The sequence below is a fragment of the Amphibalanus amphitrite genome, unplaced genomic scaffold (genome assembly GCF_019059575.1).
Source record: "Amphibalanus amphitrite isolate SeventyFive unplaced genomic scaffold, NRLGWU_Aamphi_draft 000120F_arrow, whole genome shotgun sequence".
Lineage (NCBI taxonomy): Eukaryota > Metazoa > Arthropoda > Thecostraca > Balanomorpha > Balanidae > Amphibalanus > Amphibalanus amphitrite.
In genome coordinates, this window is record NW_024881615.1 from 981491 (window position 1) to 1001206 (window position 19716).

The following is a 19716-nucleotide window of genomic DNA, read 5'->3' on the forward strand; positions in this document are numbered from 1 at the left end:
TTTATCCCAGCATCCCTGGACCATGGGTCCTAACGGCAGCATTAATTCGTTAGCGAACTGCGAACCCCATTGGACTGAGCTGCAAATGTGTGTGCGCTTGCACGTACTGGTGAGTCCGCCCTTGCGCTGGCTGGTGGGCACTCCGAAGTCGCCGAGAATGACCAGCAGATCGGTGAGGATGTTCTCCAGACCGCGGTCGACATCGATGCGACCGTCGCCCAGATCGCGGATGTCGTTGATAAGAGTATGGATGTCGGCCTCGACCTGCTTCGTCGCGTCGTAGTCGAGACCGATGAAGGGCCCCACGATGTCGAGCACGGCGTTCAGTCCGTTCTCGAGCCAGAACAGCACCTCGTCGAGGGTGGTCGGCACGTCCGTGGCTGGCGAACCAGGTGACATTGTCGACATCCATGCGTCACGTTTGCGCTACATATATGTTAAGAACACTAGCAAAGCGCTAAAAATGATAATTTAATGAATACAGCGTAGTTTTCTTAGGAATTAGAAGTGGTTGAAGGTAATTTCCCAGCATATTTCACGTTGATTATTTAGCCAACGTCGTCTTTGAAGATAATTTTACTTGTTAACATGCCACTAAACGACCGGTTATGTGGAACTCACAGGGGAGGGTGACGTCGACGCCGAACGCCTCCAGAACGCGCAGAATGTCAATGCAGATATCGATGACACCAGTGGCGATCTCGATGGTGCCGTGCTCCATGCCCTTAACGTCAGCGACGAACTTGTCGAAGTTCTCGATGATGGCCTGCGACTGGGCCCAAGTGAGATCCGTCGCGATGGCAATGATGGGCAGGTAAGTGTCCACGATGTGCTGCAGCTCGTCCAGAAGCATGTCGATGATCGTTGGAATCGCTGAAATCAAACAAAAATGTTGGCTTATCGGCAAAGTTCGGTACCTATACATGATGGGGGCGATTTATATCAATAGTATCATTGATCCCGACTTTATCTGTTTTTGATAAGTAGTTTATCTGTTCTTCTCCAAGGCAATCATAATTGTATTTTGCTTTTCTACTTTTATGTGCCTTACCCTTACGTAGAACTATAGGTAGACGCATCAGAATTTGAAGTATACAATTATAGTTTGACAGTTCAACTTCAATACTCTTCTGAAGACGTGGAATACGTCTTGACACTAACCATCATCACATACTAATATACATACTTGTGGCCTCCACCTCGGATTTCCTCTCGGACTGGACGCCGAAGTCGTGAAGGATCTTGACGATGTCGGCGAGCACCTTCTCCAGGCCGCCGTCGACGTCAGTCTCTCCGTGCTCGATGGCCTCGATGTCGAGGATGAGCGTGTCGATGTCAGCCTCGATCTGCTGAATCTGCTCATCGGTCAGGCCCAGCAGCGGTCCGAGGGTGTCGAGCAGAGCGTCCAGGGCAGCCTCGAGCTCCTTTAGCAGGGCGTCAAACTCGGTCGGAGTCTCGTCGGCTGAAGACAGAGAACAAGAGTCAGGGTCCACCATTGATTGAATTTTAGTAGCAAACGGAAAGATGTTCGTACTTTGTGAACTCTTTGCGCAGTCGTATTCGTTTTTGAATGACTTACTGGGCGCGGTCCAATCGATGCCGAGGGCTTTGAGGATCTCGATGATGTCGGTGATCATGGCCTCGAGTCCGTCGGTGACGTCCACCTGTCCGTGCTCGAGAGCCTCGGTGTCGGCGACAAACTTGTCGACGTTCTGGACGACGCCCTGGATCTGTTCGTCGGTGAGACCGAGCACCGGTCCGATGATGGGCAGGTAGGTGTCGACGAGAGCCTGGATCTCCTCCAGCAGCACGTCGATCACAGACTTGGGCGCTGGGGGCGGTGAAAATTGACGTCACACATGGATCAGTGTTCCAAAACAGTGTGGCGAATGTAAAACGCTGAACGCTGCGTTGTCATGTTCTCTTTCACGAAACTATTTGTAGGAGCATTTAATTGGAGCTTGTATTCTTCTCACAGCTCTAGAATCGATTTGAATTGTTACGGCTGTAACCGTTGTCACTCATCGAAGAGCGGTTGGCCACTCATATTCTCCTTTGCTTTTTGAAGTTTACATGCTGGATATATAGATTGTTGTGATGAAAGGGTGCAACATCTTGAAATCTTACCCTCACAAATGCTTTTTAACAAGGTTTTTGCATTGTCCTCAGCTCTTATTTACTGTGCTTAATCGTACGACAATTAAGACGACATATTTTGTTGGGTTTCTTACATACCAAAAGCTACGGCATGACTTTCTTTTTAGAACTATGAACTTACTGGTGACTTCAACCTCGGATTTCCTCTCGGACTGGACGCCGAAGTCGTGAAGGATCTTGACGATGTCGGCGAGCACCTTCTCCAGGCCGCCATCGACGTCAATCTCTCCGTGCTCGATGGCCTCGATGTCGAGGATGAGCGTGTCGATGTCAGCCTCGATCTGCTGAATCTGCTCATCGGTCAGGCCCAGCAGCGGTCCGAGGGTGTCGAGCAGAGCGTCCAGGGCAGCCTCGAGCTCCTTCAGCAGGGCGTCAAACTCGGTCGGAGTCTCGTCGGCTGAAGACAGAGAACAAGAGTTAGGTTCCACCAATGGTTGATTTATGGTAGCAAAAGGAAAGATGTTCGTACTTTGTGAACACTTTCGCGCAGTCGTATTCATTTTTAGATAACTTACTGGGCGCGGTCCAGTCGATGCCGAGGGCCTTGAGGATCTCAATGATGTCGGTGATCATGGCCTCGAGTCCGTCGGTGACGTCCACCTGTCCGTGCTCGAGAGCCTCGGTGTCGGCGACAAACTTGTCGACGTTCTGGACGACGCCCTGGATCTGTTCGTCGGTAAGACCGAGCACCGGTCCGATGATGGGCAGGTAGGTGTCGACGAGAGCCTGGATCTCCTCCAGCAGCACGTCGATCACAGATTTGGGCGCTGTGGGCGGTGCAAATTGACGTCACGCATGTGCCATGCAGTAAAGTTTGAGGACTATAAGTGCTGAATCTTTGATTGTTATTTCTATTTGTCGGCGGGTGTTTTTCTTGCTAACTATACTCGGAAGCATTTACAGGTTATATTCTTCTTAAAAATCGGTCGGTAACTGGTAATAATTGAACTAAGCAGTTACCAACTCCTCTTGCTATCAAGGAACGGTTTACCAGAACGTGTTCACGTTTTTCTAGTTTCTTTTCTAGTCAGGCATGGATTGATGCGTCAAACCGTTCAATGCCATGCAATCTTGCACTTAGAACACACTTTGGATAAGTGCTATGCAAATGCCTTATTCTCTTCACTCAGAAAACACTTTGCGAACATTTTTGAATAAGGACTCAATTGAGTGCTGAAACAAGCCTCAAATGTGTGATTTTAAAAACGGTTTCAGTAAGACTTCCTTTTAGGGCTCATGTACTTTCAGCCCGAATACTGGATTCAAGTGAGACCGAAATTGGGGATCGGGCTGAAAACTGGTTTCATAGTGAGACTAATTTTAAAAGCTTGACACCGATAATGGGTACTGACTGAGATCTGTTTCTGCGATTAATGGTTTTGCTCAGAAAGTATTCTCAAAATGTGTGGTCTGTTTTTAATAGGGGACATTAGCCCGAAAACTGGTCTCTGAGACCGAAAATGGAGAAACTGTTTTCCCAGTGTTCTTTTGTTTAAGGCGTATGCTAAATCATAAAGCTATCGAATCGCATTATCAGTTGACAGCTTGGTTGACAGTTTGGGCTGCTAAAGACCAAGAGACGTTACAATTTATTCGAAGCAATGAACTTACTGGTGACTTCAACCTCGGATTTCCTCTCGGACTGGACGCCGAAGTCGTGAAGGATCTTGACGATGTCGGCGAGCACCTTCTCCAGGCCGCCGTCGACGTCAATCTCTCCGTGCTCGATGGCCTCGATGTCGAGGATGAGCGTGTCGATGTCAGCCTCGATCTGCTGAATCTGCTCATCGGTCAGGCCCAGCAGCGGTCCGAGGGTGTCGAGCAGAGCGTCCAGGGCAGCCTCGAGCTCCTTCAGCAGGGCGTCAAACTCGGTCGGAGTCTCGTCGGCTGAAGACAGAGAACAAGAGTCAGGGTCCATCATAATTGAATTACAAAGGTTAGTGAAAGGAAAGACCTTTCTCACTTTTTGAACATTTTCGCGCGGTCGTATTCGTTTTTGAATGACTTACTGGGCGCGGTCCAGTCGATGCCGAGGGCCTTGAGGATCTCGATGATGTCGGTGATCATAGCCTCGAGTCCGTCGGTGACGTCCACCTGTCCGTGCTCGAGAGCCTCGGTGTCGGCGACAAACTTGTCGACGTTCTGGACGACGCCCTGGATCTGTTCGTCGGTGAGACCGAGCACCGGTCCGATGATGGGCAGGTAGGTGTCGACGAGAGCCTGGATCTCCTCCAGCAGCACGTCGATCACAGACTTCGGCGCTGGGGGCGGCACAAATTAACGTCAACCATGGATCAATGTTCCAAAACAGTATGGCGAATGTAAAACGCTGAACGACTCGTTGTCCTGTTCTCTTTCACTAAACTATTTGTGGGAGCATTTAACTAGAGTCTGCATTCTTCTCACAGCTCTAGAATCGATTTAAATTGTTACGGCTGTAACCGTTGTCACTCACTCGGAGAACGGCTTGGCCACTCATGTTCTCTTTTGCTTTCTTTTTTGAAGTTTACATACTGGATATAGATTATTGTGCTGAAACGGTTCAACACCTTGAAATCTTACGCTCACAAATGTTTTTCAACCAGGCTTGTTCATCGTCCTCAGCTCTTTTTATTGTGCTTAATCGTATGACAATTAAGACGACATATTTTGTTGGATATCTTACATACCAAAAGCTGCGGCATGTCTTTCTTTTAAAAACTATGGACTTACTGGTGACTTCAACTTCGGATTTCCTCTCGGACTGGACGCCGAAGTCGTGAAGGATCTTGACGATGTCGGCGAGCACCTTCTCCAGGCCGCCGTCGACGTCAATCTCTCCGTGCTCGATGGCCTCGATGTCGAGGATGAGCGTGTCGATGTCAGCCTCGATCTGCTGAATCTGCTCATCGGTCAGGCCCAGCAGCGGTCCGAGGGTGTCGAGCAGAGCGTCCAGGGCAGCCTCGAGCTCCTTCAGCAGGGCGTCAAACTCGGTCGGAGTCTCGTCGGCTGAAGACAGAGAACAAGAGTGAGGTTCAACCAATGATTGAATTATGGTAGCAAACGAAAAGATGCCCGTATGTGGACGCCTTCGCGCGGTCATATTCGTTTTTAAATGACTTACTGGGCGCGGTCCAGTCGATGCCGAGGGCCTTGAGGATCTCGATGATGTCGGTGATCATGGCCTCGAGTCCGTCGGTGACGTCCACCTGTCCGTGCTCGAGAGCCTCGGTGTCGGCGACAAACTTGTCGACGTTCTGGACGACGCCCTGGATCTGTTCGTCGGTAAGACCGAGCACCGGTCCGATGATGGGCAGGTAGGTGTCGACGAGAGCCTGGATCTCCTCCAGCAGCACGTCGATCACAGACTTGGGCGCTGGGGGCGGTGAAAATTGACGTCACGCATGTGCCATGCAGTAACGTTTGAGGACTATAAGTGCTGAATCTTTGGTTGTTATTTCTATTTGTCGGCGGGTGGGTGTTTCTCTTGCTAACTCTACTAGGAAGCATTTACAGGTTATATTCTTCTTAAAAATCGGTCGGTAACTAGTAAGAATTGAACTAAGCAGTTACCAACTCCTTTCGCTATCGAGGAACGGATTAACAGAACGTGTTTGCGTTTTTTTTTTTTAGTTTCTTTTCTAGTCAGGCATGGATTGATGTGTCAAACCGTTCAATGCCATGCAATCCTGCACTTAGAACACACTTTGGATAAGTGCTATGCAAATGCCTCATTCTCTTCTTTTGTTTAAGGTGTATGCTAAATCATAAAGCTATCGAATCACATTATCAGTTGACAGCTTGGTTGAAAGTTTGGGCTGCTAAAGACCAAGAGATGTCACAATTTATTCGTTGCAATGAACTTACTGGTGACTTCAACCTCGGATTTCCTCTCGGACTGGACGCCGAAGTCGTGAAGGATCTTGACGATGTCGGCGAGCACCTTCTCTAAGCCGCCGTCGACGTCAATCTCTCCGTGCTCGATGGCCTCGATGTCGAGGATGAGCGTGTCGATGTCAGCCTCGATCTGCTGAATCTGCTCATCGGTCAGGCCCAGCAGCGGTCCGAGGGTGTCGAGCAGAGCGTCCAGGGCAGCCTCGAGCTCCTTCAGCAGGGCGTCAAACTCGGTCGGAGTCTCGTCGGCTGAAGACAGAGAACAAGAGTGAGGTTCCACCAATGATTGAATTATGGTAGCAAACGAAAGGATGCCCGTATGTGGACGCCTTCGCGCGGTCATATTCGTTTTTAAATGACTTACTGGGCGCGGTCCAGTCGATGCCGAGGGCCTTGAGGATCTCGATAATGTCGGTAATCATGGCCTCGAGTCCGTCGGTGACGTCCACCTGTCCGTGCTCGAGAGCCTCGGTGTCGGCGACAAACTTGTCGACGTTCTGGACGACGCCCTGGATCTGTTCGTCGGTGAGACCGAGCACCGGTCCGATGATGGGCAGGTAGGTGTCGACGAGAGCCTGGATCTCCTCCAGCAGCACGTCGATCACAGACTTGGGCGCTGTGGAAAAACAATTGGGCATAAGAGTCTCGGTATCTGCTCTGTGTGAGAACATTCAGCTTGACTTTCCACAGACAATGGAAAATTCATCTGTGTTTCTCTGCCCATGAGCTATGTTTTCAATGATTTTGATTGATACGTAACAAGTAAAAAGTTCTTCGCTATGCATATGCCAGTGTCTTGTCTAGTTATATATATATTTAGCCTCTATTACTTATATGCCTTTTCCACGAATCTGTATTGAGCAGTCGACTATCGTGTAACACGGGCCGTGACATAGCCTCTTTCACATGGAGTTTTACTCTGTTATCATTAGATCAATACTCACTGGTGGCCTCCACATCGAGGCTCCTCGTTGAGTGGACTCCGAAGTCGTGGAGGATCTTGATGAGGTCCATGATGATGGCCTCCAGGCCTCCGTCGAGGTCAATCTCTCCGTGCTCCACGGCCTCGAGGTCTTTGATGAGCTGGTCGATGTCGGCCTCGATGATTTGAACCTGTTCATCGGTCAGGCCCAGCAGCGGTCCGAGGGTGTCGAGCAGGGCGTCCAGGGCTGCCTCCAGATCAGCCAGGAGGCCGTCGAATGGCGTCGGGGTCTCGTCGGCTGTAAAATGGATAATTTGGTTGCTTTTGTTGTGCTTACAGTTTTTGTATGCCGTGCCCTAGGAGAGCTGCCAATGGTTGATTGTTATGTATGAATGCATTGTTAGCCAGATTTACATGATTTTGCGCTACTCTGCTTTATTTTCTTATCGGAAATTCTGTGCATTAACAGTTTGATTTACATTGTCTCCTTTCAGCTCCAATGTTTTGCTAGATGATCTGATGGATACCTACCTACCAATGTCATGATGACCCGTAGGATTGCCTTGCTACAGATCGATGTTTATCTGCCAAGGTCTGCTTAGATGGGCAAGGGTTCAATATAATAATGGCATAGTATGCGCCTTATTCTACATCGCTTATTACCCAGTTTTCAGATTCACATCGTGATTACACATGCGCACGTAGTGTACATCGATGTAGTACTATGATGTACATCGATGATGTACACAATGTAGTGTATATCGTGATTCTCCCTTTGTGTTGTTGAAATAAAGCTACAAACTGCAATATTTCCCACCACATACCGGAAACGAGCTAGCGTTTCTTTAATGTTACGTTAGTTCCGTGATGTAATCAGGCTTGTTCTTTTGATCCGATCTGATTGAAATCCGTGTCTGCGTAACGGCGGGAGACGGAGCGTTTCGTACCTTACCTACCTTGAATCTCGGAGGTTCGCTGGATGAACTGTGTGCTAGATCAATATTGTCACTGCAAAACAGCAACATCCATAAGATACATTGCACCAACACTTACTGGGCGCAGTCCAGTCGATTCCCAGAATCCTGAGGATCTCGAGGATGTCGGTGATCATGGCGGCCAGTCCGTCGGTGACGTCCACCTGTCCGTGCTCCAGAGCCTCGGTGTCGGCGACAAACTTGTCGACCTGCCTGGTGATCTTGATGGCTTCCAGCTCAGTGAGGCCGAAGAGAGGTCCGAGGAGGGGCAGCCACAGGTCGATGAGCGCTTGGAACTCCTCCAGCAGCACGTCCAGAGTAGATTTGGGGGCTACGGAAACGGCAGGAAGCCTTGAGAATTTTAGTGATCTGGTTAAATACGATAGTTAGATGTCATAGGTATTGTTGTTTCATAAGCTGACTGATGTTGCCTGAACAGCTGCTGGTGAAATTCGTTCGAGTAGCGAAACAATGTTTCAGATATTTTTAAGCTACATGCATCTACGAACGCAATGTTGTCATAGGGATAAGGTTTACAACGTTCGCGGATTCTTTTCAAGATAACGAATGTAGTGAAGTCTTCTAGCTGCACTGTTATTGACTCACTGGTGGCCTCCACTTGGGGGCTCCTCGTTGAGTGGACTCCGAAGTCGTGGAGGATCTTGATGAGGTCCATGATGATGGCCTCCAGGCCTCCGTCGACGTCAATCTCTCCGTGCTCCACGGCCTCGAGGTCCTTGATGAGCTGGTCGATGTCGGCCTCGATGATTTGAACCTGCTCATCGGTCAGGCCCAGCAGCGGTCCGAGGGTGTCGAGCAGGGCGTCCAGGGCTGCCTCCAGATCAGCCAGCAGGCCGTCGAACGGCGTCGGGGTCTCGTCGGCTGTAAAATGGATAACTGAACGCTTGTATCGAAGTCTAGTACGTTTTGCGTGAAAGATGCTTGAGTGTTGAGTAAGATATACATAATCCAATGCTACACTTACGTTGGTTTCATTTCGCTGCGTAGGCGTTCCAGAGCAGTTTTGTGTAGAGCAGCTGTATTGGGATGGGAAACCCTACATACCAGGGTCTCGAAGAATCCCCTTTCGCTTAGCCCGATCTTCACGATTCCAAAGTGTCCCATATGCGTCTCTGCGGACCCTGAACTAGAAGCGCTACGCACTTCTAGTTCTCGTCAAAATTGGTTGCTAGAAATTGCCTTACATCATCACTTACTGGGCGCAGTCCAGTCGATTCCCAGGATCCTGAGGATCTCGAGGATGTCGTTGATCATGGCGGCCAGTCCATCGGTGACGTCCACCTGTCCGTGCTCGAGAGCCTCGGTGTCGGCGACAAACTTGTCGACCTGCCTGGTGATCTTGATGGCTTCCAGCTCAGTGAGGCCGAAGAGAGGTCCGATGAGGGGCAGCCACAGGTCGATAAGCGCTTGGAACTCCTCCAGCAGCACGTCCAGGGTAGATTTGGGGGCTACGGAAACGGCAGGAAGCCTTGAATCGTCCGATACTGTCATGTTTGACCATGTAACTGATGTCAAAAATTGTTATTTCCTTTTTATGAAAGAACAATCAACAAGTAGTGGTCCTTGAAATGAATTTAGATCGGGAAGCGATTAAGATGTTCTCACCATTTTGTGCGTTATTTAGTTGAAATGCTGTAAGTTTTGACAAAGGAACTAAGATACTCGTTGAATCTTGTTCAAGCATCTAGAAGGGTTGAATATTTTATTTAGTGACGGTATCGACTCACTGGTGGCCTCCACGTCGAGTTTGTTCGGCGAGTAGACGCCGAAGTCGTGCAGGATCTTGATGAGGTCCTGAAGGATCAGCTCCAGGCCGCTGTCGACGTCGATCTCTCCGTGCTCAATGGATTCGAAGTCCTTGATGAGGGCGTCGATATCTCCCTCGATGGTCTTGATTTGTTCGGCGGTGAGTCCCAGGAGCGGTCCGAGAATGTCCAGGAAGGCGTTGAGGGCGGCCTCCAGCTCCGCCAGCAGCGCGTCGAACTCGGTCGGGGTCTCGTCCGCTGGAGGGATTGTAGGAGACGGTGAAGCACTGTCATCATCGCGAACCTAGGGAGTTGCTTGGAACACTTACCTGCCAGTGCTGAACACCCAGTGTCGCGGATGTATGCTTCTAGGTATGCTGATAATTAGCAGACCCCGGAAAGTGTTGCTTGTTTTGTAACGCTCAGTGCATCCCGCTTGTAAAAGGTATCCTTTTGTCATCAATCTCCAGTAACAATAGGCATCTGTTGTATAACCACACTTTTTGTGATGGTCCTCTACTCTTATACGCATCGACATTAATTGAAATGATTGAAATACTGTTTCCTTTGTTGCTTCTTGATGACTAGTATTGAAGGATTTGGCATCATGTCACCTTACCTGTGAAGGCCTAAGCCCTAATAAGTAAGTTACCTGTATTGTTATCAGGAGTAAAGCATTTCTCGTTGAAGATGCCACTTACTGGGCGCAGTCCAGTCGATTCCCAGAATCCTGAGTATCTCGAGGATGTCGGTGATCATTGCGGCCAGTCCGTCGGTGACGTCCACTTGTCCGTGCTCGAGAGCCTCGGTGTCGGCGACAAACTTGTCGACCTGCCTGGTGATCTTGATGGCTTCCAGCTCAGTGAGGCCGAAGAGAGGTCCGATGAGGGGCAGCCACAGGTCGATAAGCGCTTGGAACTCCTCCAGCAGCACGTCCGGAGTAGATTTGGGGGCTACGGAAACGGCAGGAAGCCTTGAATGTTTTAGTGATCTGGTTAAATACGATAATTACATGACATATTGTTGCTTCATAAGCTGACTGATGTTGCCTGAACAGCTGCTGGTGAATTTCGTTCGAGTAGCGAAACAATGTTTCAGATATTTTTAAGCTACATGCATCTACGAACGCAATGTTGTCATAGGGATAAGGTTTACAACATTCGCGGATTCTTTTCAAGATAACGAATGTAGTGAAGTCTTCTAGCTTGCACTGTTATTGACTCACTGGTGGCCTCCACTTCGAGGCTCCTCGTTGAGTGGACTCCGAAGTCGTGGAGGATCTTGATGAGGTCCATGATGATGGCCTCAAGGCCTCCGTCGAGGTCAATCTCTCCGTGCTCCACGGCCTCGAGGTCCTTGATGAGCTGGTCGATGTCGGCCTCGATGATTTGAACCTGCTCATCGGTCAGGCCCAGCAGCGGTCCGAGGGTGTCCAGGAAGGCGTTGAGGGCGGCCTCCAGCTCCGCCAGCAGCGCGTCGAACTCGGTCGGGGTCTCGTCCGCTGGAGGGATTGTAGGAGACGGTGAAGCACTGTCATCATCGCGAACCTAGGGATTTGCTTGGAACACTTACCTGCCAGTGCTGAACACCCAGTGTCGCGGATGTGTGCTTCTAGGTATGCTGATAATTAGCAGACCCCGGAAAGTGTTGCCTGTTTTGTAACGCTCAGTGCATCCCGCTTGTAAAAGGTATCCTTTTGTCATCAATCTCCAGTAACGATAGGCATCTGTTGTATAACCACACTTTTTGTGATGGTCCTCTACTCTTATACGCATCGGCACTAATTGAAATTATTGAAATACTGTTTCCTTTGTTGCTTCTTGATGACTATTATCGAAGGAGTTGGCATCATGTCTCCTTACCTGTGAGGACTAATAAGTAAGTTGGTCTGTATTGTTATCAGGAGTAAGGCATTTCTCGTTGAAGATGCCACTTACTGGGGGCAGTCCAGTCGATTCCCAGGATCCTGAGGATCTCGAGGATGTCGGTGATCATGGCGGCCAGTCCGTCGGTGACGTCCACCTGTCCGTGCTCGAGAGCCTCGGTGTCGGCGACAAACTTGTCCACCTGCCTGGTGATCTTGATGGCTTCCAGCTCAGTGAGGCCGAAGAGAGGTCCGAGGAGGGGCAGCCACAGGTCGATGAGCGCTTGGAACTCCTCCAGCAGCACGTCCAGAGTAGATTTAGGGGCTGAAAGTTATTCAGTTTTCGTGAATTACAGTATTACGTCTTATTCCTTAAAAATACAATGGATGTTTTCTTACATGTATGCACTTGAATTGCGCTGCTTTTCAAGACAATTGACGGATGACCCACAAACACTTCTTGTTCTAATCGATAGAGATAATCCATTCCTTAATTAACCCGGCAGTTGCTGGGGTATTTCGCCACCCACCGTTTGCTGGGGGGGGGGGGGGCGTTAAACGCCCCCCGCCGATAACTCGAGAACCAATAGGCGCAGCGAAACGCACGAGGCGGCAAACGAAAGAGGGCGACAAGACGCTTCAGATGAGTACTTTTAAGTTGAATTTTGAGGTCACAGGTCGGGTCAAAGTCAGGTCAAACACCTGAAATCGGGCTTTCAGTAGCATGGACTTCAGGGCTTCGCAATGGGCGCCTCTCGTCATAAACTCTGTCAAAACGGTGCACAATCCATCATATAAGGCCTACAAGAGTGTTACCTCCATGTAGGGGTCAGTCAAGCATAGGTCAGGGTCAAGGTCAGGTCAACCGGGTAGGCACATATCCCCGAAAATCAAAACTGATATTCGCAGCCTGTGACACATGTTTTATGGGTAATTTGGAGCGTAGAACACGATGGTGACATTCATTTTATCATATGTGTACGTGGTTGGCTCAAAAAGTTCAATTTAAGAAATTCATGTATCATGGTCGTGAAGTAGTCACGAGAAATTGCCAAGATTCAGTTCAAGATTTTGGAAAATGCGGAACGATAATCAATAATCGGAGATAGCCATTTGATTGTTCATGGTATTGGCAGTCTAATGGCGTTTACGGCATGTCTTTATGTCTGTTCTGTGATTTTATATGATTTTTTGAACATATGCCGTTTTTGGTCGAAAACTCAGAAATTATGACGTCACTAAAACCTCGATATCTCAAAAAAAAATTTCCAACCGATTTTTTTGAAACTTTGCCACAATAAACTTCAATGAATTCCCTACAGGTACCCAAAATTTGGCGCGCCTGCGGCGCGCCGTTTTTATGCTATGGCCCGGCGAAAAAAGTGGGGGCGTTTAACGCCCCCCCCCCCCAGCAACTCGCGGGTTAACGGCACTTCTGCTACATAGCGAGATGTGCGAATGTCGCACGAAGTAGGTACTCCGACCAAATTTAATATACATATTAGTCTAACATGAGATCCAGCTTCAGTAAATGCGTAGACTCACTTGTGGCCTCAACCTCGACCTTCTTCTCGGACTGGACACCGAAGTCGTGAAGAATCTGAATAAGATCAGCGAGCACCTTCTCCAGGCCGCCGTCGACGTCAATCTCTCCGTGCTCGATGGCCTCGATGTCGAGGACGAGCGTGTCGATGTCAGCCTCGATCTGCTGAATCTGCTCATCGGTCAGGCCCAGCAGCGGTCCGAGGGTGTCGAGCAGAGCGTCCAGGGCAGCCTCGAGCTCCTTCAGCAGGGCGTCAAACTCGGTCGGAGTCTCGTCGGCTGAAGACAGAGAACAAGAGTGAGGTTCCACCAATGGTTGAATTATGGTAGCAAACGAAAGATGCCCGTACTTTGTGGACGCCTGCGCGCGGTCGTATTCGTTTTTGAATGACTTACTGGGCGCGGTCCAGTCGATGCCGAGGGCCTTGAGGATCTCGAGGATATCGGTGATCATGGCCTCGAGTCCGTCGGTGACGTCCACCTGTCCGTGCTCGAGAGCCTCGGTGTCGGCGACAAACTTGTCGACGTTCTGGACGACGCCCTGGATCTGTTCGTCGGTAAGACCGAGCACCGGTCCGATGATGGGCAGGTAGGTGTCGACGAGAGCCTGGATCTCCTCCAGCAGCACGTCGATCACAGACTTGGGCGCTGGGGGTGGCACACGGTTTTTGTGTTAATCCTTAGTAGTTTTATGGCTATGGACAATTGTTATCATTTCCTGGAAAACATGGCTTGGAGTTACTGTGATCTCATGGAACTTGAGCATTATAACTAGAAGTATGATTGCCTTGAATTTTACACGTCTAACCTTTTCGGCTCTACCTCATTTCCCATTTCCTTGACATAAATGTCGACACAGAATGTTTTGAATCCCTATCTAATCTTTATTTTTATGGTTCATAGACTATCAAAGTAGAGGCTGTACTGATAAACTGGTTATGCTGCAGGTAAATTGGTATGTAACTGCTCGGCAATCTCGATTCCCTGCAGCTGTGGATCCGTATTTTTTCGCTAAGTTGTGTGTAATTTCTAGTCGATTGGTATTAATATGAGTCATCATTGATTTAAAAAGCTTCATATGAAATCACTGACGTTGACCTTAAAAATTTGCAATTAAAATTATATGGAAAGTGACGTGATTAATCTCCTATTTCAACCAAAAGAACAAGCTGAAAAATGAGTGCGTGTCACTGCTGAGCCGCTGGCACGGACACTCACTGGTCTCGCCGAGCTGCTGGTGGCTGCTGACGGCGCCCAGCTGGTGCATCACCATCAGGATCTCAGTGAGCGCCGACTGCAGGCCGGACTCGACGTCCGTGGCGCCGTCGGCCAGCGCGTGCAGCGCCTGGGCCGCCTGGTGGACCGTCGACACGGCGTCGGTCTTGCCATGACTCACCAGCAACTGGTCCACCCGCCATTCAGCTTGTCTGATGAGGTTTTTGAGCTCTTGCTGGGCTGCAGTGTGAATTGGTGCATGTTACATTTGTGTGCATATTCAGTACGTTCCATCTACAAGAATTGAAATTTCTAAGCGTAGTTGAGAGTAGTAATGGGATGTGTGGACACTGGACAACTGTGGTGCTCCAACGGTCGCCTAGATGTTATGCAGGCAAAGGTCTTTCGGGATTCATCTACACATGTAGGAACCGGGGCTAGATGGCAGCTGTTAACATTTAATTTGCTGAATGCATAATGGTCTGTGACAGCACAAGACGCTTTCTATCCCTATTTTTGGTTATGATGATCTTTTCTGAACTCGTCCTTATTACTTTGTTGAATCTGTTTTTACCCCAGGCAAGAAAGCATTCAGATCTAAATGTACACATTCCTTCGCCATTGTGTGAGCGCTTACCGCTCACGGTCGTTCCTGGCTGAGCAGCTCTGGATCGTCCCGCAGTTCTTACCGTGGCTCTGCTGCCGGAGACGGACATTGCTGATCTGCGACTGGATCAGTTTGATGGAGTCGATGACGGTTTTGGCGTGCTTTCCGACATTGTGTGACAGCTGGCGCGGCGGCGGTACTGCGGAACAGATAACAATGGTAGACGATCAGACAGCAGTCACAGTCACACCGATGTTAGTCAATAAAAAAGCCGGACCATACTTAAGCACTGGTACCTGGGACTCATGCCAATTTCTAAGTCATAAAATCATATTACTTTTTCGCTATCACACCAACACTGACTAAAAATGTCCCCAAGGCACTGAGAGACTCATTTCAGTTGATGAAAGCAGTCCTTGTTTCCGCGGCTGGTGTTCTGACTGTCCGGTTAGGCTGTGCCGCAATGCATCGCTGCCAGGCGGAGCAGACGGGCTACAGGCGGCAGCGGAGTCGCCTCGGAGCGCGGGTGGCTCCGTGGATCAGTGAGTGGCTAATGGGCATTGATTAGAAATGCCCCACCACAAGGATAGGTTCGAAGTGACACAGGAGACCACACAGTACAGGGTGGCTGTGTTTCAGTTCCGTGAATGTAAAAATGTGTGGATGGTAATGATCGATTAGGTACGTATTGGTCAGTGGCTTTCGCCCTTACAAATACCGTTCCTGCCGTATAGATGAGTCCACTGCACGGGCCTGCGCGGCACACACGCAGTCACACTGCCGGGGCTATTCGTCCGCGATCACGGGCCACTCGCGTCGGACCGCCACTCCGACACGACACACTGTGTGTAGACGCGGCGCGCTCGGGGGCCGCGCTACTTACGGGGCAGCCGCAGGGTGGCCGACGACACCAGGACCGCCAGAAAGGCAACCGCGATCAGCCGCATCTTGGGAGCGCTGTGGGACCGTTCGGCAGAGCTGTGCCCCGCCGCCGGCTATATAGGCGGCCAGCGCGGCCGGCCAGGTGGAGGGATCCCATGGCACGGCCTTATCGGAGCACCTCTGAGACACACCCAGGGCGCCGGTGGGCCCGACAGTCCACCCCTCACCCCCGCACCCTCCCCGGCCCAGGATGGCGACGGGTGCTAAAGTAGCTTTTTTCAATAAAATACTGAGAAAATAGGAAACTTTGTACACGAGCCACAATTGCTTTTGCCATATGTTTTGTTTGTAATTTTTGGTATTCCTTGTTCGATAGTTCCAATACTGGCCGAATAAATAAGTTTGCTTTTAAGCCATTGTTTTATTGAAGCCTACCTTATCTAAATAGGTCGATACATTTGATTACGCAATTGTATATTATTACATGTCTCGTATGTAAACAGAGTATGTGATAATTTTTACTGTTGACCGCTATTTTCATCTTTAATTTCCTTCTGAGGGGTTACATGTTATTGTTTATGACATTGGGCAATAGTAATCCGCCGGTGTTTTTATCTTTTTTCAATTGTCTCCCGAAGCATGTTTCGTTCTTCACCCTCGGGCTGCAGTGACGTCACATCGGGAAATATTTTTTATCATTGTCCCTACCGCATACAATTGTCAATTTTCATATAATTATGTCATAGTTGGAAAATTACTCATCGTTCATATCATAGTTTGATGTAAATGACAAGATATGGCTCGTAATTTTATGGAGGCATGGTTATAATAGATCCTAGTCGGCTCGGTTAGGTTGGTTCGAGCGAAGCCTAAGCTACACTAGCATGAATTCCGACGTTTTTTCGGTTTCTGCAGGATTTCGGTTCGCGTCGTCAAGTTCGCCTCATAACGAATGCATTGCGCAAGCTACACTGCCAGTCTGGCGTCCCGTGGAACGAAAACCCGCAAAAACCGACGAGTCGGAACCGAAAAAAAGTTCAGAGCTGTGAACTTTTTCTCGGTTTCTGCGGGATTTCGTTTTAGTGATGAATGATTAGAAGTTATTGTTGCTGATAATATTGTGACGATGGAACAGTTTCAAAAGTAAATGATGAAAATGGTGTAATTCATGATTAAAGAAGACAAGATATGTTTCAAAGCTCTTCATTCTACTTCAAATATGATAATACAGAAAATTGTATCTAAGCTGACAAATGATTATGATCGAAAATGTATTTTGGTTAGTTGTAAAATCTTTAAAACAATTATTCAATTATAATTTTGTTAAAATACAATAATATTTAACATGAATAATTAATTAATTCGATCACTTATCCATCACTATGCTATAAACAACAGCGTCCACTCGGCGGCCGCCCGGAACGAAAAAACGCAGAAACCGTAAAAACGCGGAAACCGAAATCACGCAGAGACCGAAAAAACGCTGACAGTGTAGCCTGAGCTTTGATATGCTGAGCAGAACGAAGTTGTGTGCTGCTCGTGCTTACCAACACCCTTCCATGTCCTAACCCGTGCCCTTATTGACGCAAAGCTGAGGGCATGGTTTTAAAGGCCCCGAATGCGAGCAAGAAAATGCGTGGAACATATTTTCCTGTTTGCTCAGCGCTGTAATCCCTTTGTCAAACGCATTTACTCAGCTCATGTATCTCCGGTCAAATTACGGCTAGTTCCTGAGTCGCTGGATGCAACCCATGACATGTCCTGTGCTGGTTTTCTGCCGTGCACCGCTCCTTCTGTGAGTCTCCGCCTGTGTGACGCGCCGCGCGGCGGATCGTCGGCCGGCGGGCCGCTCCAGCCCCGGGCCATGTGAGGCGGCCGGCCGTCGGCGCCGACGATCGGCGGCCGGGCGGCTGGCAGCGCGCCGCGCCGGCGCCGACGCGGCCGGCCGGCCGGTCTCGGGTGTCAGTGACGCTCGCTGCGCGGTGTCGCTCGGTGTCGCGTCCGTCGCGATGTGGGTCCCGCTGCTGCTGCTGCTGCTGGCCGTCGGCGCGCCGGCCGACGCCAAGAAGAAGGAGGAGGCGGTGATCGAGGAGGTGGGCGCCAAGCAGCTGGAGCAGCTGGTGGAGCAGCACGACTACGTGGCCGTCTTCTGGTGTGAGTAGCCCCGCTGGCGGGGGATCGGGTGCTGGGGGCGATAAGGAGGATAAAGCTGCGGCGGAGTGTATGGGGTGGGAGTTAGGAGGGGGTTTGGTGAAACTAAATGCCAAGACTTTTACGGGACTGGATATTTTTGGCAAGTGCCTTTATCTTGAATAAATGGCATGCTGAATGCTGATGGCACAATGGGTTGACGAATCGAGGCATGAGTGGTGTGCATGCATATTATGTATGTTAGCTCGTATGAAATTGTGCTAAGTGCGTGCTGTGTACGTGTGCTGTGCATATGCATGTAGCTGAATCTTCTAAAGAATATCGACACAGAATGTGTGTCAATGGCTGGTTGTCATCACGTCTCATTTCTATAATTTTCATCGCTGAAGCGCTGAAATATTGCAAACTCCAAGCCCTCACCATTTTACTAATTGCGCCGGGGGTTCAGGTGATAACAGACGCCCTAGCTTTCCCTCTGTGCGGTTGTTCAAAATATTAGATATTATGACAGCCCGACACAATATCCCCTCTAGCGTGGGTAGTTACGTAGTATAGAGAATAAGTCAGTAATGAGAGACGACTTTGCGCCAAACAAGACTGTCTCCCTCCACAGCTCTCTGTTCTCGCACGTTTCTGGACTGCGCTGGAACGTTGCGATTCGGCGGAGATACGGTTGACATAATCTTTTTTTTAAAGATGGTATGAATTTCTGAAATCGAACCACAGATGAGGGCGATAGTGAGATGGTCGTGAAAAATGTTTCCCGAAGAATTTATAGAGCTGTGTGCGTACTTATACATTATGAGTGTAGCACGGATGGACGTTTATTCAAGCCCTCGGGATGAACTAGTGTAATTGAAAGGAGACGATAGTCATAGTCGGTGAGCTGCACGAAGCAGTAGGACGGCCAGATGAGTTCCCAATAGGTCCAGTAGACAGCAGAGGACTAAAGAAAGTGTATGAACGGCATTGAGAACGGTGGTAAAAGATCGGCGCAGAATCAACTGTTTCGAGGCGCGAGACCATTAATGCTCTCCATCAATGCCACACATGCCCAACGCTTAGCACAACGGTGGACATTAGATGCAACACCTATGGTTGATTCAGTAACAGGTTTATAAGCCGAATGTGACTGCACCCATGAGTGGGCCGCGAGCCTCTGGTTAGTGCCTTTGTGCTAGTAGGATAAGAAATAGCGGAGCTGGGTTTCCGATTAGTAGGACGGTTGGGTAGGTAGCTCTTTGGATGAAAGGCGACACGGGAGCGTCAGAGCGTGAAAAGGCTTCCAAGGCGACAGGCGACATCAAGGGTTAGGCGCCGGCCTGATAGGCGACAGGCCAACGTTGGCAGAGCGGCCTGCACTGAAGATGAATGAGGAGTGACATGGGCGGTGCCAGGTTCAGCGCCGGGAAGGTGGGGCGGCTGCCGATGTGACCGGGGCGGGGAGGGCAGTGGCCTCCCCCGAGTGATGGGGCCAGGTCGGCTAATGCGAGGAAAGGTGGGCTGTGGTCGGCGGCTGATGCAGTGTGGGTAGAGTGATGGCGGCGGCTGATGTGGATGATCAAGTGATGTAGGATGAGTGGCTGTAGATTTGATTTAATGTATGTAGGTATAGTTATAGAGTGATAGGCGATGACTGTCGCGGCGTGAAGTGGACGACGCAGGACGGCTGGTAGCCACTGGCTGAAGTGATGTGAACAGAGGCGGTTAATATGGGGCGGCCGGCCCAGGGAGGTCGGCTGATGCGCTGCGGTCGGTGGGCG

At 49.7% G+C, this 19716-nt stretch overlaps 2 protein-coding genes across 41 annotated transcripts in view; one reads left to right on the forward strand and one right to left on the reverse strand.

The window, feature by feature from the left end:
* The window catches only part of LOC122381461, a 29348-nt gene extending 13459 nt beyond the window's left edge, over positions 1–15889 (reverse strand). For 2 of the 17 annotated variants that reach the window (XM_043365634.1, XM_043365639.1), the window contains exons 1-25: positions 15804–15889; positions 15003–15119; positions 14317–14553; positions 13495–13746; positions 13102–13377; positions 11630–11881; positions 10918–11193; positions 10394–10645; positions 9675–9950; positions 9144–9395; positions 8533–8808; positions 8006–8257; positions 6975–7250; positions 6395–6646; positions 6004–6279; positions 5261–5512; positions 4870–5145; positions 4167–4418; positions 3769–4044; positions 2673–2924; positions 2279–2554; positions 1580–1831; positions 1187–1462; positions 622–873; positions 108–380 (exon numbers count right to left, since the gene is read on the reverse strand). In XM_043365634.1, coding sequence (XP_043221569.1) covers positions 108–380; positions 622–873; positions 1187–1462; positions 1580–1831; positions 2279–2554; positions 2673–2924; positions 3769–4044; positions 4167–4418; positions 4870–5145; positions 5261–5512; positions 6004–6279; positions 6395–6646; positions 6975–7250; positions 8006–8257; positions 8533–8808; positions 9144–9395; positions 9675–9950; positions 10394–10645; positions 10918–11193; positions 11630–11881; positions 13102–13377; positions 13495–13746; positions 14317–14553; positions 15003–15119; positions 15804–15867 — 6223 coding nt within the window. In that variant the 5' untranslated portion in view covers positions 15868–15889. The remainder of the gene's footprint in view (positions 1–107; positions 381–621; positions 874–1186; positions 1463–1579; positions 1832–2278; positions 2555–2672; positions 2925–3768; positions 4045–4166; positions 4419–4869; positions 5146–5260; positions 5513–6003; positions 6280–6394; positions 6647–6974; positions 7251–8005; positions 8258–8532; positions 8809–9143; positions 9396–9674; positions 9951–10393; positions 10646–10917; positions 11194–11629; positions 11882–13101; positions 13378–13494; positions 13747–14316; positions 14554–15002; positions 15120–15803) is intronic. The other 15 variants (XM_043365636.1, XM_043365647.1, XM_043365638.1 and 12 more) reach the window with 11 other exon arrangements.
* A 1882-nt stretch (positions 15890–17771) lies between these two features.
* The window catches only part of LOC122381465, a 44143-nt gene continuing 42198 nt past the window's right edge, over positions 17772–19716 (forward strand). For 11 of the 24 annotated variants that reach the window (XM_043365671.1, XM_043365672.1, XM_043365661.1 and 8 more), the window contains exon 1: positions 17772–17956. In XM_043365671.1, the coding sequence (XP_043221606.1) occupies positions 17812–17956 (145 nt within the window). In that variant the 5' untranslated portion in view covers positions 17772–17811. The remainder of the gene's footprint in view (positions 17957–19716) is intronic. The other 13 variants (XM_043365659.1, XM_043365669.1, XM_043365670.1 and 10 more) reach the window with 3 other exon arrangements.